The 19,280-nt window shown below is 39.9% G+C and overlaps 1 protein-coding gene across 3 annotated transcripts in view; it reads right to left on the bottom strand.

Moving 5' to 3' along the window:
• lrfn5a (leucine rich repeat and fibronectin type III domain containing 5a) overlaps positions 1-19,280 on the bottom strand; it is a 125,064-nt gene that overhangs the window by 23,645 nt on the left and 82,139 nt on the right. For all 3 annotated transcript variants that reach the window (XM_020084854.2, XM_069536063.1, XM_069536062.1), the window contains one exon: positions 3,858-4,081. In XM_020084854.2, the coding sequence (XP_019940413.2) occupies positions 3,858-4,054 (197 nt within the window). In that variant the 5' untranslated portion in view covers positions 4,055-4,081. The remainder of the gene's footprint in view (positions 1-3,857; positions 4,082-19,280) is intronic.

Raw genomic sequence — 19,280 nt, 5'->3', positions numbered from 1 at the left:
TTATATAGCACCTTACAACCCTCCAAGAAATGCAGTTCAAAGTGCTTTACATACAACATAGCTAAAAATAAAAACATGTTACAATGTTATTCATAAAAAATAACATATTAAGTAAGAAAAGAACATTTTGTAATGACATTTTAAAAGAAAAGAAAAATGAAAAAGATCTGCATAAAAACAGGCAAGAAAGTGATAAAAATGAGGAAAGCGCATGAGTGCAGGCAATTGCAAGATCTAGTTAAAGGCTAAAGTAAAGAGAAATGGTTTAAGTTTTCTTTTCAAGATGTTTGCTGAACCAGTTTCTCTGATTTATAGCAGCAGTCTGTTCCACAACTTTGGAGCAGAGTTTAAAAAAGCTGCATCTCCAATTTTCTTCCGGCTGTTGTTAGGAACCTCTAATAGACTTGCTGCAGACAATCTCAGTCTTCTGGAGGAAACATAGTTAACTAGACTGTCAGCTATGTAACTTATTCCATTCAGGGCCTTGTATGTAAGGAGGAGAACCTTGAAGTAAATCCTGTGTGTTACGGTCAGCTAGACATGAAGGCATGAATCTGCTTTTTAACATCTGTCTGATTTAGAAATGGTTGAACCCTTGCTAAGGTGGACAAATTAGGTTTTGATCACCTTGTTAATGTGGACTTTGAAACTCAGATCAGAGTCAAAGATAACACCTAGACTTGTCACTTCTGAGTTAGTTGACCCAGATTATTTTTCCAGCATTTGTCTTTTTGAATTTGGGCCGACTGAAAGGATTTCTGTTTTATCCTCATTTATCTTTAGCAAATGATTGCTCATCCATGTATTTATTGCTAAAAGACATTTAGCGAAGGAGCGCAGTGCATTTTCATCATATGGCTCAGCAGAAATGTACAGTTGTGTATCATCTGCGTAACTATGGTAACAAACATTGTGCCCTCTGACGATGTCACCCAGTGGCAGCATGTACAGTGAGAATAATAAAGGTCCAAGGCAGCTCTCCTGTGCAACCCCAAGGCAACTGTCATGTCTGTCAAATACATGATCAATGTCTGAATACTGACATAGAACTTCCTCTCTTTAATGTATGTTTTGAACCAGTTTAGGACACTGTCAGGCAGACCAACCAACTTCACAATAAGACAGAATTCTGAGAATATCTCCTCACAGCCTGCTAGCTGTATGTTCTGTGTGTGCTGGAAAACCGTATGGTTTAAATACACAGCCCTGGCTCCCTATTTGGCAAACAAAGACGCTGCACAACCCGAACAGTACAACCCAGTTCCAGCCAATCGGGAGCGTGGGTATTCACAGGACGAGGTGGTGAAGTGGCAGTGAGAGTGAGACAGAGGTCTCTGGAACCAAAACAACAATTTGCATGCAAAAGGTCATAAACAGTATACTAATGTTATGCTAATCATCTTTCTTGGAACCATTTTCAGTAAAACACATGGAAACATCACCTATTACATACTGTTATCTCAAACCTGATAATGTGACCCTTCCTCTGCTTTCTACTGTCAAGGGAGGACAACCTGAAAAAGTGGCCTCAGATAACGTTGTCCACCACTACTGTTTCAGAACTACTGTTTGCCACTGGAAAAGCTATTGCTGCTATCTCACAGGAAGTTGTAACCACAATCATTTTCATAGAAGCGCCACAGACCACAGCTTACCTTAATAAGAGAACGAAATATCAAAAGGGAGTTCAAATATCAACAGTCAGAATCGCTGAAGATGCCAAAGTCAATCTATGGATGAAAACTTCAAACTCTTCCTTTAGAGCTTTCTGCTGTTTGTCACCCCTGTTAATGGTGTTCACATACACAGCAGACTTGAAAGAGATCTTCAAGGGAGAAACTCTTTCAACATTTAAAATAGAAATTCATTCTCGAAAAGAATTCACATTGGCTATTCCTTCCTTTTTTATCTGTTCAGCTCATTTAATATGTGTGAGAGTAAATGTCTTTCTCCGAACACTACAAACGCGAAACTGCAACGCCATCAGAACACAGCCTTGAGCCGCTCCAGTGACGAATCAAGCGTAACATGCTCTGCAGCCTTGAAGAATGTGCTTCTTTTCTTTTTAAACAGCCAAATGAGTTTCATTTCTCTCTGGTGCCAGAGGATAAGCAACCTGCATTATGTTCCACTGTCAAAATACTCTAAGATTTATTTGTCTGTAGCGCAGAAACTTGTCGCCCGATGACTTCACAGATAAGACCTCGAAAATTGTCCATTCTCGCACTTTGAGACTGAACTTTCCAGGCCAAGTACACTTATTTCTTCAAGTATGTACTGAGTGCTACAGACTTGTTAATAATTGAATGTCATTGAAGTATTAATTATCACATTAAAGAAAAACCGAACACACGTCAAAACATTTTCTTCATCTTTTACTTGGAGAAGGTTCAATGTCTTAGTAGAGAACACTTTAATTTAACCTAATATTTATTCTGTTTAAGTTTCAGAGATTTAATCCCACAGATGTCAGAATTTACTGTAAACATTTTGAGAAGTCAGGAAAAAGAGGGACCGATTTTATGGAAGCACAGCACCAGAAAAATACCAGCAGGATAAACGTAGCACCAGAAAAATACCAGCAGGATAAACGTAGCACTTTTAGGCCATTTTCAGTCATATTGACTTTTTACATGGATGTTCTCAGGGTCAGACGTTCACAACAAAATGTTAATGTCCAGAAAATTCATGTGAGGGCTGACACCTGGATAGATGTTGCAGGAGGCACAATGAATACATTTGTTTTTTGACAGCACAGCACATCACATCTTCATCTGCTCCTTCTATGTGTATGGTTCGTCTTTTTTTATTTGCATTCCTCTTACTTTTGTCCTTCACGCTGTAGAAACTATCAACACACCCACTTGCTTCTGCTGTTGTTTGATGTGAATTCAGTTTTTTCCTGTATATTCTCACATGGGCTCTCTCAGCCTTTTTTCCAGACATTTTTGCAGTCAATTGCTTGCAACTGCAAACAACAGCAAGTAATTGACTCGAACATTTGCGTCCGTACATACTGCCTCTGAAAACTTTCAAGAAGATATGCATGTCAGTGCCCATCTGAAAGCATCTTAAAGGTCCAATGAGTAGGATTTATGAGGCTCTACTGGCATAAATTAAAGATAATATTAATAGTGTTGTTTTGATTTGTGTACAATCACCTGAAATGAAGAATCATTGTGTTTGCATTACTTTAGGATGAGCCATTAATATCAACATGAAGAGTGGGTCCTCCTCCATGGAGGCTGCCATATTTCTACAGTAGCCCAGAATGGACAAACACTGGTTCTAGAGAGAATCTCTTCTTCTAAATCCTACACACTAGTCCTTAAAGGCACAGTAATCTGCACTTACTAATCATAGACATGAAAGCAAACATGCAGTGTCACCTTTAGTGATTTATTGTTAAATGTAGATTTATTCTTAATAGAATATACAAATATTTCGAATACCAATATTATAGAGTCAGTTCTCTTTTCGCTGTCAGTGATTGTTCTAGTTAATAACATTAACAAAAGCAGCAGTTTAAGTGCCAGCATTAGATTTGAATTGTAACTAGCTCTCCCAGCAGAAGTAAACATTATACTGGACATAATTTGGTAAGAGTGGTATAGCATAAGCAAGTGTTCAGACTGAAACCTGGAAACCTGCACAATTGTTACCAAAAGTCTCCGTTTTTTAGTCTCCGTGTTTATCCAGACTCAAACATGACCCAAGAGATGTTGAGAGAAAATGGGGCCAGAACTTTTTTCGAAAATTGTATTTAGGTGTTAGCAGAACAGAAGCAGAACCTGCAGTGACTTTTATAAAACGTTAAAATTAGGTATTTTTGAATGTGTCACTTTTGTTGCTGTTACCTGGTGACAAAGTTGTCAGCCAGCCGGAGCTCCACTGTGTGCCGATCAACGTTGGGCGGTACAAACAGGAGGCCTTTCTTGGCACACAGGGTTGCCAGGTTGGGCGACAGGATCTGACACACGCAGCGCTTCGGGCAGATCTGTGCCCGCACCGCCATGGCAACCGCCAGCATCACACACAGCAACAGCCTCTCCATGGTTACCACCCCACCTGGACACAACACCTGAAACATGAGAAAGAGACAGAGAGAGAAAAGCACAAATTAACAACACTGGACTTTTGTCAGGTATGCCTATCTACCTACTAATTCCACAAACGTCTGTTATTCTGTCTGTTTGTGGAACTCATCTGGGTGCCAAGTTTGGTGCAGTTCGGACAAGAGATACTTTCAATAGTAATACACATTTAATAACCAGGTGACCAGTGCTCTGCAGCAGTCGTTGAGGGCAGGGTTACATGTTGCAGTCTGTGGACCTAGATGAACATGTCTTCTTCCATGTCCTGTTTATGTGATAAACTACAGCTGCTACCAACAACTGGGTCAAACCACAGGTCCAAATCACCACAAGTCATTTCATTTTTTAAATTTTAGCATATTGGACTGAGACATAGACACACACGGACTGCACTGCAACAGGTGCAGATCTACGTCATGGCAGCAACATTCATAAAATCACGTCCTGTTTGGTGATTTGTCTCCAGTAGAGTAAAAAAAGTTTGTTTGCATTATATGGAACAGAAATGCAAAGGTTGTATTGCAAATTTGTGAACTAGAGGGATGTAAAAGTAAATTCAGTAATTTCTTCTAAATTTTCACTGCAGATAAACCAGGAACGATGAATACAGAGTTTTCTAATTTCACTCTGCACCATAGACTGTTTATAATAAGCTCTGAACACAATGTCCAGCATTTTCAATAAAAAGTGACGGTATATTGTAACTGTTTGAGAAAGACTCACTGAGGAATAATTCTGAAGTAGCTCCAGAGCATCGACACAGGTCAAGCAAACAGCCCATTCAAATATACAGCTTGGTTTGGAACAGGCAATACACTAGTACTAGGTCATAAAAAAGCAAGAAACGTATATATCCCTAGTGTTTATCTCATCTATCTGCAGTACAAGAACAACTCTGCTTCAGTTTTCTATAACCTAAACAGGCTGTTCTGAAATAATAAACTACCTGCCATCCACAGTATGTCCTCTGAATCTAATAAACTATATGGCCCTCTCATTACAGAGAGGGATATTGCTAGTTGAAATTATATACTGTGTAGTAGATAGGATAAGGACAGTGTAGAGAATATTACTTTAAGGTACTCTGTAAGTATGCATCAGGAGTCACTTTAAATTGCGCATATCAATATAGTTCATTATTACAGACTAATTACACTTGGCAACCGCAGTGAATCTGATTTTCATGAAGATAAAAATATTAATGACCAGACTTGACGACATGAACCCAAAGACCACACCGCCAACTTCCACACATCACTAATCAAGCCACAGGAGATGTTTATTAGTCATTCATTGCCCAGCAGCGTCACTGTGTGCACACATACACAGACACACACACACACACACACACACACAGACACACACACACACACACACATTGTAAGGATATTTACTGATATGATACATTCAGTGGCCCCTTAAGCAAATCTTAACAATATCTTCATACGTTAACAACACATGCATGAACACACACACACACACACACACACAAACTTTGTCATCATTAGTAAGCAGCAGTGTAGTTAATTAGGAAAGGTTTAGAGAGAAAGAGAGATAGACAGAAAGAGAGAAAGAGAGAGCAGGATGATGCAGGGAGAGAGAAAATGCTCATTAATGACAACCTTGAGTGGGGTTTGAAGGACGTGGGAAATCAGGATTAAAGGGATCATAGTGCAGACACACACACACACACACTCACATACACACTCTCTCATAAACGTGAAACATGAGGTTTTCACCTCAGTGAACTTTTCTCACACTGTCTAATGTAAAAAGAGGTGTGAGCTGCAGAATGGTGAGAAGAGCAGAGAGATGTGTGATGTGTACAGATACACTTCCTGGTCCGCTCTCTGATCAGTCAACCTTTCTAAGGGATTATGTCGTAATGAATAGCTTAATTGATAGTAACAATCTATTAGTGCTTCATGGATCATTGTCATCCATTGATGAGCACAACTTTGAGGTGCCAAGTTGTGAATGATGAATGAGGACTTTCTTGGCATTGCACTTGCCTCATCTCTGTAGTTCTTACATCGATAATTACAAAGAGTCAATAAAAAAAAAGATATTAATGACTTTATATGATTTTTAATTCTATAAGGAACCCACGATAATTAACTATATTTAAAATGCATTATTACCAAATATGTGTAAACAACAGCAAGAGGGATGTTATGTATGATTCTTCAACTAGAAATAAATCCATTAGTTGTGGCTTATAAACCCTTTAGAAAGAGTGTTATTAGACTGTGACAAATAAAACTACCAGCAGAGAATCAGTGATAAAAAAATAAAATGCAGCAGTTCCGAGACATATTTTTTATCAGTCCAATAACAAAACACCTGCCACAGTCATACCACTTTTCCGCCATAGTGAACCGAGTGCTGGTGCTGGTTCGGAGCTGTCTACCTCTCTGCACCTCATCTGTATAAGTGAACCCACGAACTGGCACTTATTATCTATTATAATAAATCATTAAATGTATTCAATCCAACTTTTCTCTCTCTCGATTGCGCTGACACGCAGAAACACACAGAGATCGACTCAGCTGATGTCTCTGGCCTGCTACAGTTTAAACATTGATTTGTTTGTAACCACATTATCAACACTGATCATCACATAATGACTGATGCTTTTCTCAAATTAGTAAAATATTTTTTCATAGCTGCCCATTCATTCTTTTATTCAGTCCTTCCTGACTCCTCTCGCTCTCCTCTGTTTCTTTCTCTGACACACAGAAACAACACAGACACACACACACAGACCATGTCATCAGACATAAACTCAGAGAGAGTAAAAACAACATATTTAGGTGTTTATCTGCATACAGAGCAGGGAAGTGAGATCCGATCCCATGAGGAACAAATGTTTGGTTGGTCTTGTTGGTCATGATGATCCCGCCCCCAGCCTCTAACGTAGGCGGTTCTTTCTTCTAGGTCAGCAACAAGTTGGTGCCACTCTTGAACCAGTTTTTCTGGCCCAGAGCCAGTTCTTTGGATGTTGGAACACAAATAATTGGTTCCAGATTAGGTTTTGTCTCCGAACCAGCCCTTGAACTGCCTTGTTGGAAAAGGCGTATAATAAATATCTAACAGAGGAATAGATAATGTTACAGAGCTGTGATTTCCCCACACTGAGAAAGAAACAGTGAAGGTGTTAAGATAAAAAAGTTTGCCATGATCTGTGGTGTGAACTCAGTGAACCCACAATGCACCTCTCAGGCACAGAGCTGTCAGTCAAACTGTGGTACGAGAGTTTATTAATTAACACATAAATGAATGATTTGAAAATGTGTTATTTAAAGGTACGGTGTGTAGAATTTTGTGATATCTAGTGTTAAAGTTGCATGTTGCAGCTGAACACCCCTCACCTCACCCTCCTCTTCCAAACATGAAAAATAAACTGTGGTAGCATTTAATTGTCATAGAAACTCAAAAGGTGTTTAGTTTGTCCAGTCTGTGTCACGGTTGTGGTTTTGTTTGGTCACGTTTTGGTGTATTTTGTCACGGTTGTGTATTTTCTGTGTTCCTCTCATGTTCCCTTCTGCCTTCCTCTGTGCTCCACCCTGTGATTCTCCTGTGTTGTTCTCTGTGTCCCTCTCCTGTGTTCCCCTCCTGTGTTCCCCTCCTTGTCCCTCGCTATGTTTCACCCTGTGCCTCTCCAGTGTTCATCCCTGTCTTGGTTATTGTATTTGTGTTCTCGTTGATAAGTTTGTTCAGTGTTTCCTGTTTTATTTTGTAGTCCTTGCTCCCTGTGTGTTTTCACCCATTGACTTCCTGCCCTCATCAGGTTCACCTGTTTGTCTTGTGCCACCTGTCCCCAGTTACTCATTAGTTCCAGTGTGTATATAAGTCTTTGTGTTCCCCCCATGTGGTCTTCGGTTCGTCATCTCCGATTCTGGTCATGTCCTGTTCATGTGTCCCGTCAGCTCTCGTCACGTTTCCCCATAAGTTGTTTCCCATCCTTCCTGTGTTCCACTCATGTTTTTGAGTGCGACTTTTGTTTCTTGAAGATTTCTTTTGTTACGTTTACCCTTTTAAATAAAAGACACTTTTTGTTAAACCATATTTAGTTTCTGCGTTTTGGTCCTTCCCTTCCCTTTTTTCCTACCACGTCCGTTCCCTCCCCACGCACCTCCCAAACCTGACAGTCTGGACTAATGTAAAAAACATGAATTTGAAAATAAAGGGCCTTTTCTGGGGTAAAGAAAACTACAATTCATACAATTTAGATGAAATGAACTAGTGAAAACATCATGAGGATTATTCTACATTAAATTTCTGCCAATAGATCCCTTTCACCTAAATCTTACACACTGGACATTTAAGTCTTAATGGTTTCAAAATAAACTGTGAAGTTAATAGTTGTGTTTGAGGAACATGTCACCCTGTGATGGTGCAGCTCATTGTGTTTTTTTATGGATTTGCACCAGTAACACAGCTCCCTGGCAGAAGGAACAAGCTACATGGGGAGTTTAATGCATAGTTATCAGAAAACATGCATGGATTATTCAACAGGCCTGTCAGGTACAGACCCATGGGCCTTACCTGCTAAATACCACTGCAAGAGAGACACACACACCAAGAAGACTTTGTCTCCATATTCATGTATCACAGCTTGCCTCGTAGGGCTCGACAATCTGTACAAGGTGCTACGTCTTACACAAGAAACCAAATAACTACAAACAAAAAAAGACACAAACTGACTCGAGAAAAAGAGGATGGTGTGATTACACATCTGTGTCCAGGGGCTCTTTGTCTCATAATGCATCCATTTACTGATGCATAGTTGGTTTTGGTCTTTTTAAAAAGACATTTTCAGGGCATTTTTCTTTTATTTATAGAAAAGCGTAAACGTTAAAATGGGGAGAAAAAATAGTGGCCTTTTGCTGTGTACAATGGGCTGGAATCAAACCTACGGCTACAGGTTCAGCAGTTGTCTAGGTTGAGTGTCAGATAACTAGAGCTTTGCATCATGGGACATGTACAAAAGACAATCATAGAGTGTATTGACTGTTTCAGTCATTGACACTTCTCCTGTTGCTGAATCTAAATTCAGACCGTGATAAAACTGCTGCAGGTATAGAAGCGATATGCATTCACATTAAATCGAATCACAACTTACTCTTTCCCCACTCTGCGCTCATGTGTAACGTCTGTGTGTAATTACTGGAGCTGAAATCTGCTGCGATGTCGGAGGTCACACAATCCCTGTTTTTCCTTTCGCTCTCCATTTGAGCGCAAACAAAGACGAGCATAAAGATGGAGTGGCGGCTAAATAGAGCGCCGGATGACTCATACGCGCTCACACTATATGCAGAGAGAGAGAAAAAAGAGGGAGAGAGATAGAGAGCTTGTGACCTTTGCAACCCCAAAGCAGATATCAGCTCATTAATTAGACTGAGAAATGACTGTAATGCGGGTGAATGAGTGAGAGAGACAGAAATGGATGAGGAAACAAGGGAGAGTTATCGGAGAGGGAGAGAGGAGGGGAAAAAAAGAGAGATCAGAGAGGGAGCTAATTAAAATGAGTGCTGAGGTGTGAACAGAAAACGGGAAGAGGGACGAATTTCATTTGGCGAGAAGAGACGAGGAAGGATAGATGATGCCGCAGTTGCACTATAACTTGTATGTCTGACACTAAAACCACATTCATCCACAGAGGAGAATATGTTTGGGCAGTAGAAATGAATATTACACCAGTCCTGAGATCAGTTTTCACACAAACTGACATGAAGGACAACTGGGATCAAGTGGAATAGCGAATTAACCAAAGGGATTATGGGTAAGGAAGACAAATTTAAGCCCTGTTCGTGCCGGCGATGTGTAAAATACGATTCTGGTCCACACGTGTGCAGCCTGCTTTATCCACTTCTTTGAAAGCCTTCCACCCGGACACCCCAGTTCCCTCCCAGAAGGTCCCACAGAGCCAGTTTCCCCCCCGGCTCGCTCGGCGATGAACAACCAGCTTCTTGGACAGCTCAAATGGATTCTCCGCTCGCTCCATATACTGAAACTGATCTTAGGCTGCATTCAAATCTCACCGGGGATAACCAGTGGAACGACTTGGCGGCTGGAGATGGCTTGGAAGCGCTCGCACAGTCTTTTGAAGCTGCCAAGAAGCTGCGATTTAAGATTTCTGTCGACTTGTTGCTCCCAATCATCTTTTCACACTTGATACACATTCATTCAGCCGGTGAAACATTCAGGCTCATCTGATTCACAGCAAAACACACAGTTCACCATTAAGAGCAAGTTAAATTTAAATTTTCCCCTTCATTCTCACCATTATTTATTTATTAGAAGCTGAGGTAAAACGTTATGAAGGCTGTTGTTGTGTCGTTGGCTTCGCTGCTTTAAACCTGTGTTGTTTTGTGGAGAATTACATAATCTATAATCTGTTAAACTCACCGCTGTGTTTTCAATAGATTATCACTGTGAGCTGCAGGTTTAAGGTCAAGTTAAAAACGATATTGTAAATGTCACGCTAATGTCATTGTGTAATAACATGTGAAAGGTGTGAAATGAGCCTTGGTTCATGTCTGACTTCAGAGATGGGGTTAGTGACTGACTCCATTACCTGAGGCTAAAACATAGAAACATTTATCAAATTAATTACTGATGTAATGTGAAGTGAAATAGGATCTGACTGTGTGTTGATACTGAGAGTTATAAGAGGACAGAGTTAGAAAAAACTATATATATATATATATAAACACTGTATATGCATGTATTCCTCATCAGCTTGTGATACGGTCAGGTGAACTGGAAAATCAGAAAGCTGAAACCAATTTTGCTCTGGTTTCCCAGTGCATGAACAGCATCAGAATTATATGATGTTCCTCTGAAGCACCTGCTGGGCTGATGTGGTTATAAAGTAAATGTACCTGACGTTTAACTAAGAGTCCCGGACTCATTTTCAATGGATAATCAACTTACTTCTTATTTATTTCTGTATTTCAAACAAACCCACTGTTTCTGCCTTAATGCAAAGTGTTGCTAGTGTGCAATATACTTACTATACTAATTTGTATACATTTATTGTTACTGAAGCAATTTTCATATTACACTTAATGCTGCTTTTAAACTCAACCTTTTTTTGTATTTATATAAAATTGTATTATTATTTGCTCAAATATGCACTTGTTTGGTTATTGCTTTGAATGACAATAAAAGTCCTTTGAATTTATAAGTTCTTGTCTGTTCTCTAAAGGAGCTATGCTTCACCAATTTTTAAAAGATAATTAAACAATAGCCTGCTGGTAGGTCAAGTCATACGTTATTAGCTAATTAATGTCAATACATACATACATGTTAAACAACTGCAACCGATACATCCCACCTACTCCCATCAGCCCCCCTGTCAAAGCTACGCCTCCAAAACATTTAAATGTTCACTAACAACTGCAAGAAGATGAGCCTAACATTTAATTCCTTACAGTCCTGTGAGGGCAACAGACACCAGCTCTTATTCTTCTTTTATTTAGACAACTCTATTTATTGATGGTTGTCAGGATGTGGAGAGAAGACAAAAACAAAACTTACCAACCCTGCCTTTATGTACGTCCTAGTAAGAATTAAATCAAAATGCAGAAACCTGAGATAAAGGGTCTTTACACAGATGTGCCATTAGCAGTATGGGACGGCTCTGTCTTCCTAAAGTGCCATCCAGTGGTTTGCAGGGCTCTCTGCTGAGGAGTGCCAGGTTGTTTCCTATAGGGTACTTGTGCCGTTAAAACAGATTAGTCATGTCAGAGTTAGGAAAACACTCCATGTGTTAAAGTGTTCTCCAGCAGTCTCGGAGGACCAGGCTCTTGTGGTGGAGAGCGACGTTGTTTACTGCTACAGATGCTGCACAACCACAACCTCCACACATTCAAGAGAAAATCTGATCAGTGCAGAGACTGATCTCTCTCTTTAGATGAATGTAAAGATATTATAATGATGATGCAAATACAGAGGCTTATGCAGATTTCAACTTCACATTCCTGCTGGTTGTAGCAGAATAATACGAGATTATTCTGATGCATCACTTGATTTGACATGGAGCGTTGCTTCTGTTGTGCTGCACTCAGCTATTATGGAGAGATTAAGATAATATTTGAATTTTAACTTAATATTGGATATATTTGTAAAATTGGTGACTAAATTGTTGCAGAATGTGGAGGTGCATGTGTCTCATTTGAATTGTCAGACACACTAGCTGTGGGCGAGGTTTGTGATTGAATGGAAAAGAAAATAATAAAGCAAGGTTCAGGTCACCTGAATTAATTGAATCATCTACTGAATTACCCAGAAACCTCTGCCTCTCTGTCTGTAAGAAGCTCACATATCTCGAGAACTATATCCACATTATCAGCTTCACACTTGGCAAATGCATTATGAAGGGCGCAGGGGAAGAGACGAGTTTCAGAGCTGACTCTTGACCTTGGCCAGTTTCACCCCAACATCCATTTAGTAGCTCTTTACAAAGCCTAAAACATTTAACCACACAGTGTTTTTACTGTTTGCTAAAATTTTACCTCAATGTTTTTGGTGTCTCTGTGCAGCCATGAATCAGTTTTTCCTTTTTTTAATTGTTATTGTGTTTAACACGGTCCCCTTGGTTCAAATCATGTCTTTCTGTTTTCAAGTCTAAATATTCTCCCTGTGTCTGGGTTTTCTCTGGGTACTCTGGCCTCTCTGGCTGCCCTGTGCCAGCTGTGAGTGGTTCAAAGTAACCACCATGACTCTAAAAGGATAAGCTGTATGGATGGATGGATGGAAAGATGGACGAACAACAAATTAATTCAACCAAAGTCGAAATGTATACATCTGCAAATCCATGGCATGTGATTCGGTTGAAAGCTCTTGAGCAGCTCCTAAATGGACGTTGTGGTGAGATTTTCTCAACTGAACATAAAACAAATGAGGTTAAATTCATTTGTGTTGTGAGATTAAAAACATCCATTATGTATGTAGCCTGATTTATGAGGTCAAATAATATCCAGAGGGCGTTTGAATGGTATAATCAGAGTGTTTGTGTGTCCTCCCTTCTAATATGATACAATACACAGCATTTACTAAAAATATTAAGATCCCTTGTTGATTTCACTCATGAATCCACCTCAGTTATAACAGGGTATGTACTGCACACATTAAAAATGATTTGAGAGTGATGTCCAGACAGAAATGGACGAACATTGAGTGGTTTAGTTTCGGTCTCCTACACATTTAAAGCTGGGACATTATAGTATATTACGGTTGCCACTGGAAAACCTTTTAGCTGCTTTTCTTTTTTTTTTTTTTATATTTCTCAAGTGAATTGATACTGTTTATGTGGTCTGCTGTGCCTTCAGGCTTGTACCTCTCTTGTTTGTTCCATCACCTAATGCATAACAAAAAAGCACCAATGCCTAAGCCACTTAACCAGCCCGCTGCCTCCATGTTCTCCAGCTTCCACTCTTTTTTCCGGTGTGTCCATCGGAGTAAACCTTATGCTTAAGCTAATAGCTTTACCCACTTGAACAACAGGGGTCAGCAGCTGCCTAAATACATCACAATTACTCTTTATTCAATTAGCTCACTCTGACACTGCTGCACTGAACACACACACACACAATGGACACGCAAATCAAACAAAGGAAAACCCTGAAAACCAACAACAGGCCAATATGAGCACATTAGCAACAGACCACAATACATACACATGCAGACACAAATGCACACACATACACACTCTCTCTTACACACACACACACACACACACACAGTAAACGGACAAGTAAAACAAAACCCAATAACACAAAGACTCATCAGTGCTTTGCATTCAAATCAGGATCAAATTATATTCGGTGTGTGGTTGTGGAAAGTCTCCCTCGTTACACTTGCTAACTCTTTAGCAAACAGTCACTTCCAATTCATCCACTTCACTTAGGGTGACCTGCGAGTTGTTTTGCACATGTATGCCTTTTTTTTTCACTGCGTGTAGGCTGAGAAAATCCTTCTCTCACCTGCCTCCTCCTCCTCCATCACTCCGTCTCGCCCGTCAGGACTGAATTGGACTTAATGGATGGAATCAAACCAATCAGAGGCAGATACAGCCAGACGGATGATTTGTTGGAGCACATGAGCTGCCAGGAATACGAGGCACGCTCGCCGCCAAGGTCAGTCTGATATCAGTGGAACGAGAGAACGCACAGATGGGCGCGCAAATCCGTGTGCACACGCATATACACACTTGAATACAAATGCAAACATTCTATACATATAATGCACGCATGGCATTAAACCCTGGATGTGCATCAAACATACATGAAGTACTCAAGTATTGATTTTAGGATTTTATGCATTATGTTTACAACTGGGAGAAGCACTGAACGACAAAAGAAAACCGGAGAGGAAGATGTGTAACGGGAGATCTTGGCACTGAGCATCTAACAGTGGTGCTCTAAGTGCCTGATTCATGATGGGCCTGTGTAATATCTGGTCTACAAAGCTATTTCCGCACCATTACATCACAGAACTATTTTTCACAACACACCAGAGTGCATCCATCACTGGCTATCAGATGATATTGTGTTCACAAGACAATTTCGAAGCCATAACATTCCTATCAGTATCCCTCAAAAGGCACACGAGTGCATACATCAGTGCCGCTGAAGAGTATCTGATGTAAAACGGTGTCTCAGCTCATTGTTTTATTGAAGATAAAGGACATTAAAATACAACGGCCATCTTTTAAGACGTAAAGAAGTCCATTCATCACTGAATTGGGATAAAATCTCAAGCATGAAGCTGTTTCAACAGCATTACACCATGTGAGATGTACTTTGGCGCTGGCAGTGGAGTGTATGTCATAGAAAGCAGTGGAATAACTAATGTAAAATACCTTTTAGCCACATTAGTGGATCAGAGAGTGCCTGGTTGGCGGTTGTCCTGCTTCTATACAGAGTGCAGAAGCTAAATAAATATTGGATGGACTCCAAGGCAGTTTATACAAAGACTCATGGTTCCCAGAGGATACATCCCAATGACCTTTGTGATTCTGTGACTTTTTATTTTGCACCAACAGTCATTTAACAGTTATTGATTCCCTGATGATGGATTGCCATTACATTTGGTATGTTGCCCTGCTGGTGTTAGCATTTAGCTGTTTAGCACAAAGCACCAGTGTGCAGGCTCACAGGGTCAATGTCTAATGAAAAGCCGTCTAAAGGGAAACACTTCGAGTCGTTTTTAACATTTATCTCACAAAAACAGTTCAGTTGTTTCTGGTACTTGTTTTCCTTTGACAAATATTTCTTTACAAGTGCTGCTAAACACATGAGAGCTATGTCGCACCAAAAGATCTATAAAATTGAATGTCCTTGTCTTAGAAGAACTAATGCTAATAATATTAATGCAGAAATAATAGTGCTGCATTATTGCTTATTGTTAAAGCAGCTAGAATGGCACTCAGTAGAGTGCATACCTCCACCAAGGCCCTACAATTTCCTAATGAAACCACTTTTAAATTGACCAGAACTAGATTTTTTACACACACTCATAAATACCCATCCCCTAAATATGTCAGTTTTTTCAAGATCCATGAATTATTTCCTGAGAAATCAACATAAATGTTGGCAAACACTCTATTGCAAAGTTAAAGAAAGGGATTTTTTCTGAATATACAACAAAATGTAACTGGTTCTGCTGTGACCCATACTGCATCTTTTATTTTGTCCAGTTTGGACGACAGTAAAAAACCTCCACAGAGAGGACCCCCCTCCATGTAAATATGAAGTTTTTAAATATAAAGGGCTCATTCTATGGTAAAGAAAACTACCATTTATATAATTTAGGATTATTTTATATTTAATTTCTGCCAAAAATCTCTCCTTTTAGTGGATGGGTTGAGTGGATTTCCAGTTTGTCGTGTGTCTATTCCCTTACATCACTCTACATCCCCATCAAACTACCTGTAAGTATAAAATTCTGACAAGAGCTAAATCTTTGCGCTGCCCTGTTCCCTTCACATTGACCAAGTACTGACTGACCATGAGGAGTAGATATATAAAAGATTAACACAGAGTGAAAGGATTCAGGTCAGTTTTCTCACAGTAACCCTCTGACATACAGCAGCGTTACCTCAGCTGTAGCATGTTTAATGTGTTGCTGGTAAGATATAGTGTGGAGACATAAGTACGGCTCTAGGGCAGAGCATTGATCCTCTGCATCACTCTCTTAAGGTTAACAGGCTTTGTATCTGTTGGGGCATCTGTGTTTTAGCTGGGCGCACAACACAGATGGATGAAAGAAGCGTTGGCCACAGCTCCAGCCGTTGCTACAGTACAGTGTGAAACGACCGAATCTCTTTTGAAATGCAGTGCGCTATTGATGGATTGTGTTTTGGCAATAATTGCTTGAAAAACAGAAAGAAGAACCAAGAAACATCTTTTGACCAAAGTCTAATGATGCTCGTTTTCAAAAGGAAAAAGAGGCAAAACATGGAGGTGGTGTGAATGCATGTAAAGGTCAATGGAAAGACACGGATAGAAGGTCCGGGTCCACGTCAATTTCAACCATTGATTCTTGAGTCCTGGTTTTCCTTGCGGGGGGTCTACTTCGATTGATGAAGTTTTATCCTGAGCAAAATATTAATGATTATCTTGTCTTGGCCCAGCAAAAAGAGGAGGATCTGGGGAAGCAGGAACTGGAAGAGCTGATTTTAAAATCATTCAAACACATGCAAGTCAGTTTTTCCAATAATCAACACACACACACACACACACACAGTCAGTCTGCTCTGTGAGTCCACTGACAAACAGGCTCACTAAACAAGATATTACTGATCAAGAGCTGACAGTGAACGCCCTCTGACTGTCTTCTGTTGACTGTATATTTTGAATTCAAACAGCACATTACAGGTGGAAATGTTCCCCTTATTCCAACAAAGGTTTGAATTTCCAATAAAATCTTCCAGGCTACACACAAGGTGTTTGTGGATAAAAACACATTAGGGGGAAAAAACAAAGCAAATGTTTGAATTCACTATTAGGTGCAATGACAAAATCAAGGAGTGTGTCATTAACTGAGAGTAGATGACGCACATGATGCTTAGTGTTTCTCCGCAGCTGCAGTGGATTACACTTTCAAAGCTGCAAGGTCTGCTCGGGAAATGTACTGACACACCAGCCTCTCAGCAAGGTTTCACTGTGATTACATTTCTCTCACACACCAAAACAAACACCTCCAGGGTTAAAATGACTGCCGCAAACCAAATAGGTGTGAAAATGCCTCGAGAATGTGGCGGTTACACAATGCAAGGTTGTGTTTTACTGCAAACGCTGTGATTGTCTCTTTCTTCCTCGTATCTTCACAGAATGCAGCAACATATGGAACACAGTGAGCACCTACTCGGAGTCACAAGTACTAATTTTCTTTGCTGTAGGTGTTTTCATCCTCTCAGAGGCATAGAGGTGTTTGATGTTAAATACATTCTTTATTTTTTTTTTCTCTGTCATCCGAAGTGCCACAGCACTGCATTCACACCAGTAGGATTAAGAAGAGGGTGGGATCTGCGCCAAAAAAATCTCACATCCAGTCATCGCAAACACATGCCATTTACACTTCAGGAAGAACAAAGCAGATTGGCCATTTTTAATATTCTCATGCATACAGATGGAAGCTATCAGGCTTAAGTCCCTTCTGAGACCAAACCTGCCAAATATACTCTGCTTCACAACTCTGCATCTTCCTGTCTCATTCACAGAAGCCAACACCCACATTTACCCACACATTCACTCCCTCACAAAGTCTCAGGATATTTTAACCGCAATATTTCAGGTAAATACATTTTTGGCAGACTATTTGGGAAGACTAGCCTACATACAGTATGTCTGGGGCTTCATAACATACATGTAAACATCTAGCACAGTGCCTGTCTGTTCTCTTGATCTGTGTTAAAGCTCCGAGCTAGTGAGTCCTCCTCAGACTCTTCTACAATATACTGTCATTTAAAAAAAAAAGTGTGTCTATGGAGCAGAGTGAAGTTAAAAAACTTTGTGTTCAAGTTACCTGATTTTCCTGCAATGATGCTATTGTCAATGTTTTTCATGAAATGAAAGAGATTTTGTTTTTGCAGTTAAACATGCGATGCAACCTTCAGACCCAGGTTCACATTTTTTCAAAATAAAAGCGCTGCAATTCATCTCATTATGAAGTATTCAAGTAACAGAAGAAATGTTGTTCTTTTACTTCTTGTACTTGCTAAAGAGGAAGTCATTCTGTGAATGTTGCTGCCATGATGAAGCTCAGCACCCAAGAAACCCGTGAATGTCTCTGTCTGTCCAATATAGTGAACGAAAAAGAATCAAATAATCTGGTGAGCCAGATATTACTGGATGCACGCTGCCAGTTGCTGACCAATGCAATAACTGAGGAAGCACACACATTTAACACATGTTCAACTAGGTCCAACGACTGGAGGGACATTGTCCTGCTCCCACTGACTGCAAGGACAGACATTTGAGTTAGTTGGTAGATTGCAACAGCATGATTGAGATCATCACATCAAATTCTGTGTACACAGCTTTTCACAGATTTTCTGAGCTACTGTCATCAGATTGTACCTTGTGCCCATTCATTTCAATATGTGACTTTTACTAGAATGTGTTTATATAACACAAGCTATGCATTTCCTCTTTGTCCTCATTCTGCAGGCAGGGTACCTCTGATAGTACTTACAACAGCATATGCAACTGTTCCTGGCCCTCCCCTGTTTTTCTCTCCTGCATGTCAACAACTCGTCAGTCTGGTTCTGATGGAGTTATTTTCCTCCACTGTTGCCAGGCGCTTGCTCATTGTGGGAACTGTTTGGTTTATCTATAATGCTGTAAGGTCCTGACGTTACACTGCAGTGCGCCTTGAGATATAGTACACTGTGATTTGCCACTATACAAACACAATAAATTGAATTGAGTGACTTCCAGCAGTTACCGACTGTTTTCCTTCCCATATGTTCTGCATTCTTGCTACAAATACTTTGTGTACGATTTTAAGCAGTTTGAACTCATTTGGGAACAAAGTGAGTGTCCGATTATGAAAAAACTATGCAACACCATAAGGGATGATAGCCTTAGTAAATATAAATATTAGATTATCAGAATGTACTGAAGTTCCATTGCAAACATATTTATGTTAAGTAAAGGGACTTTTCATGAAAAT

The sequence above is a fragment of the Paralichthys olivaceus genome, chromosome 12 (assembly GCF_024713975.1).
Source record: "Paralichthys olivaceus isolate ysfri-2021 chromosome 12, ASM2471397v2, whole genome shotgun sequence".
In the NCBI taxonomy this organism is placed as follows: Eukaryota; Metazoa; Chordata; class Actinopteri; order Pleuronectiformes; family Paralichthyidae; genus Paralichthys; species Paralichthys olivaceus.
This window is presented reverse-complemented; position numbering and strand designations above follow the sequence as displayed.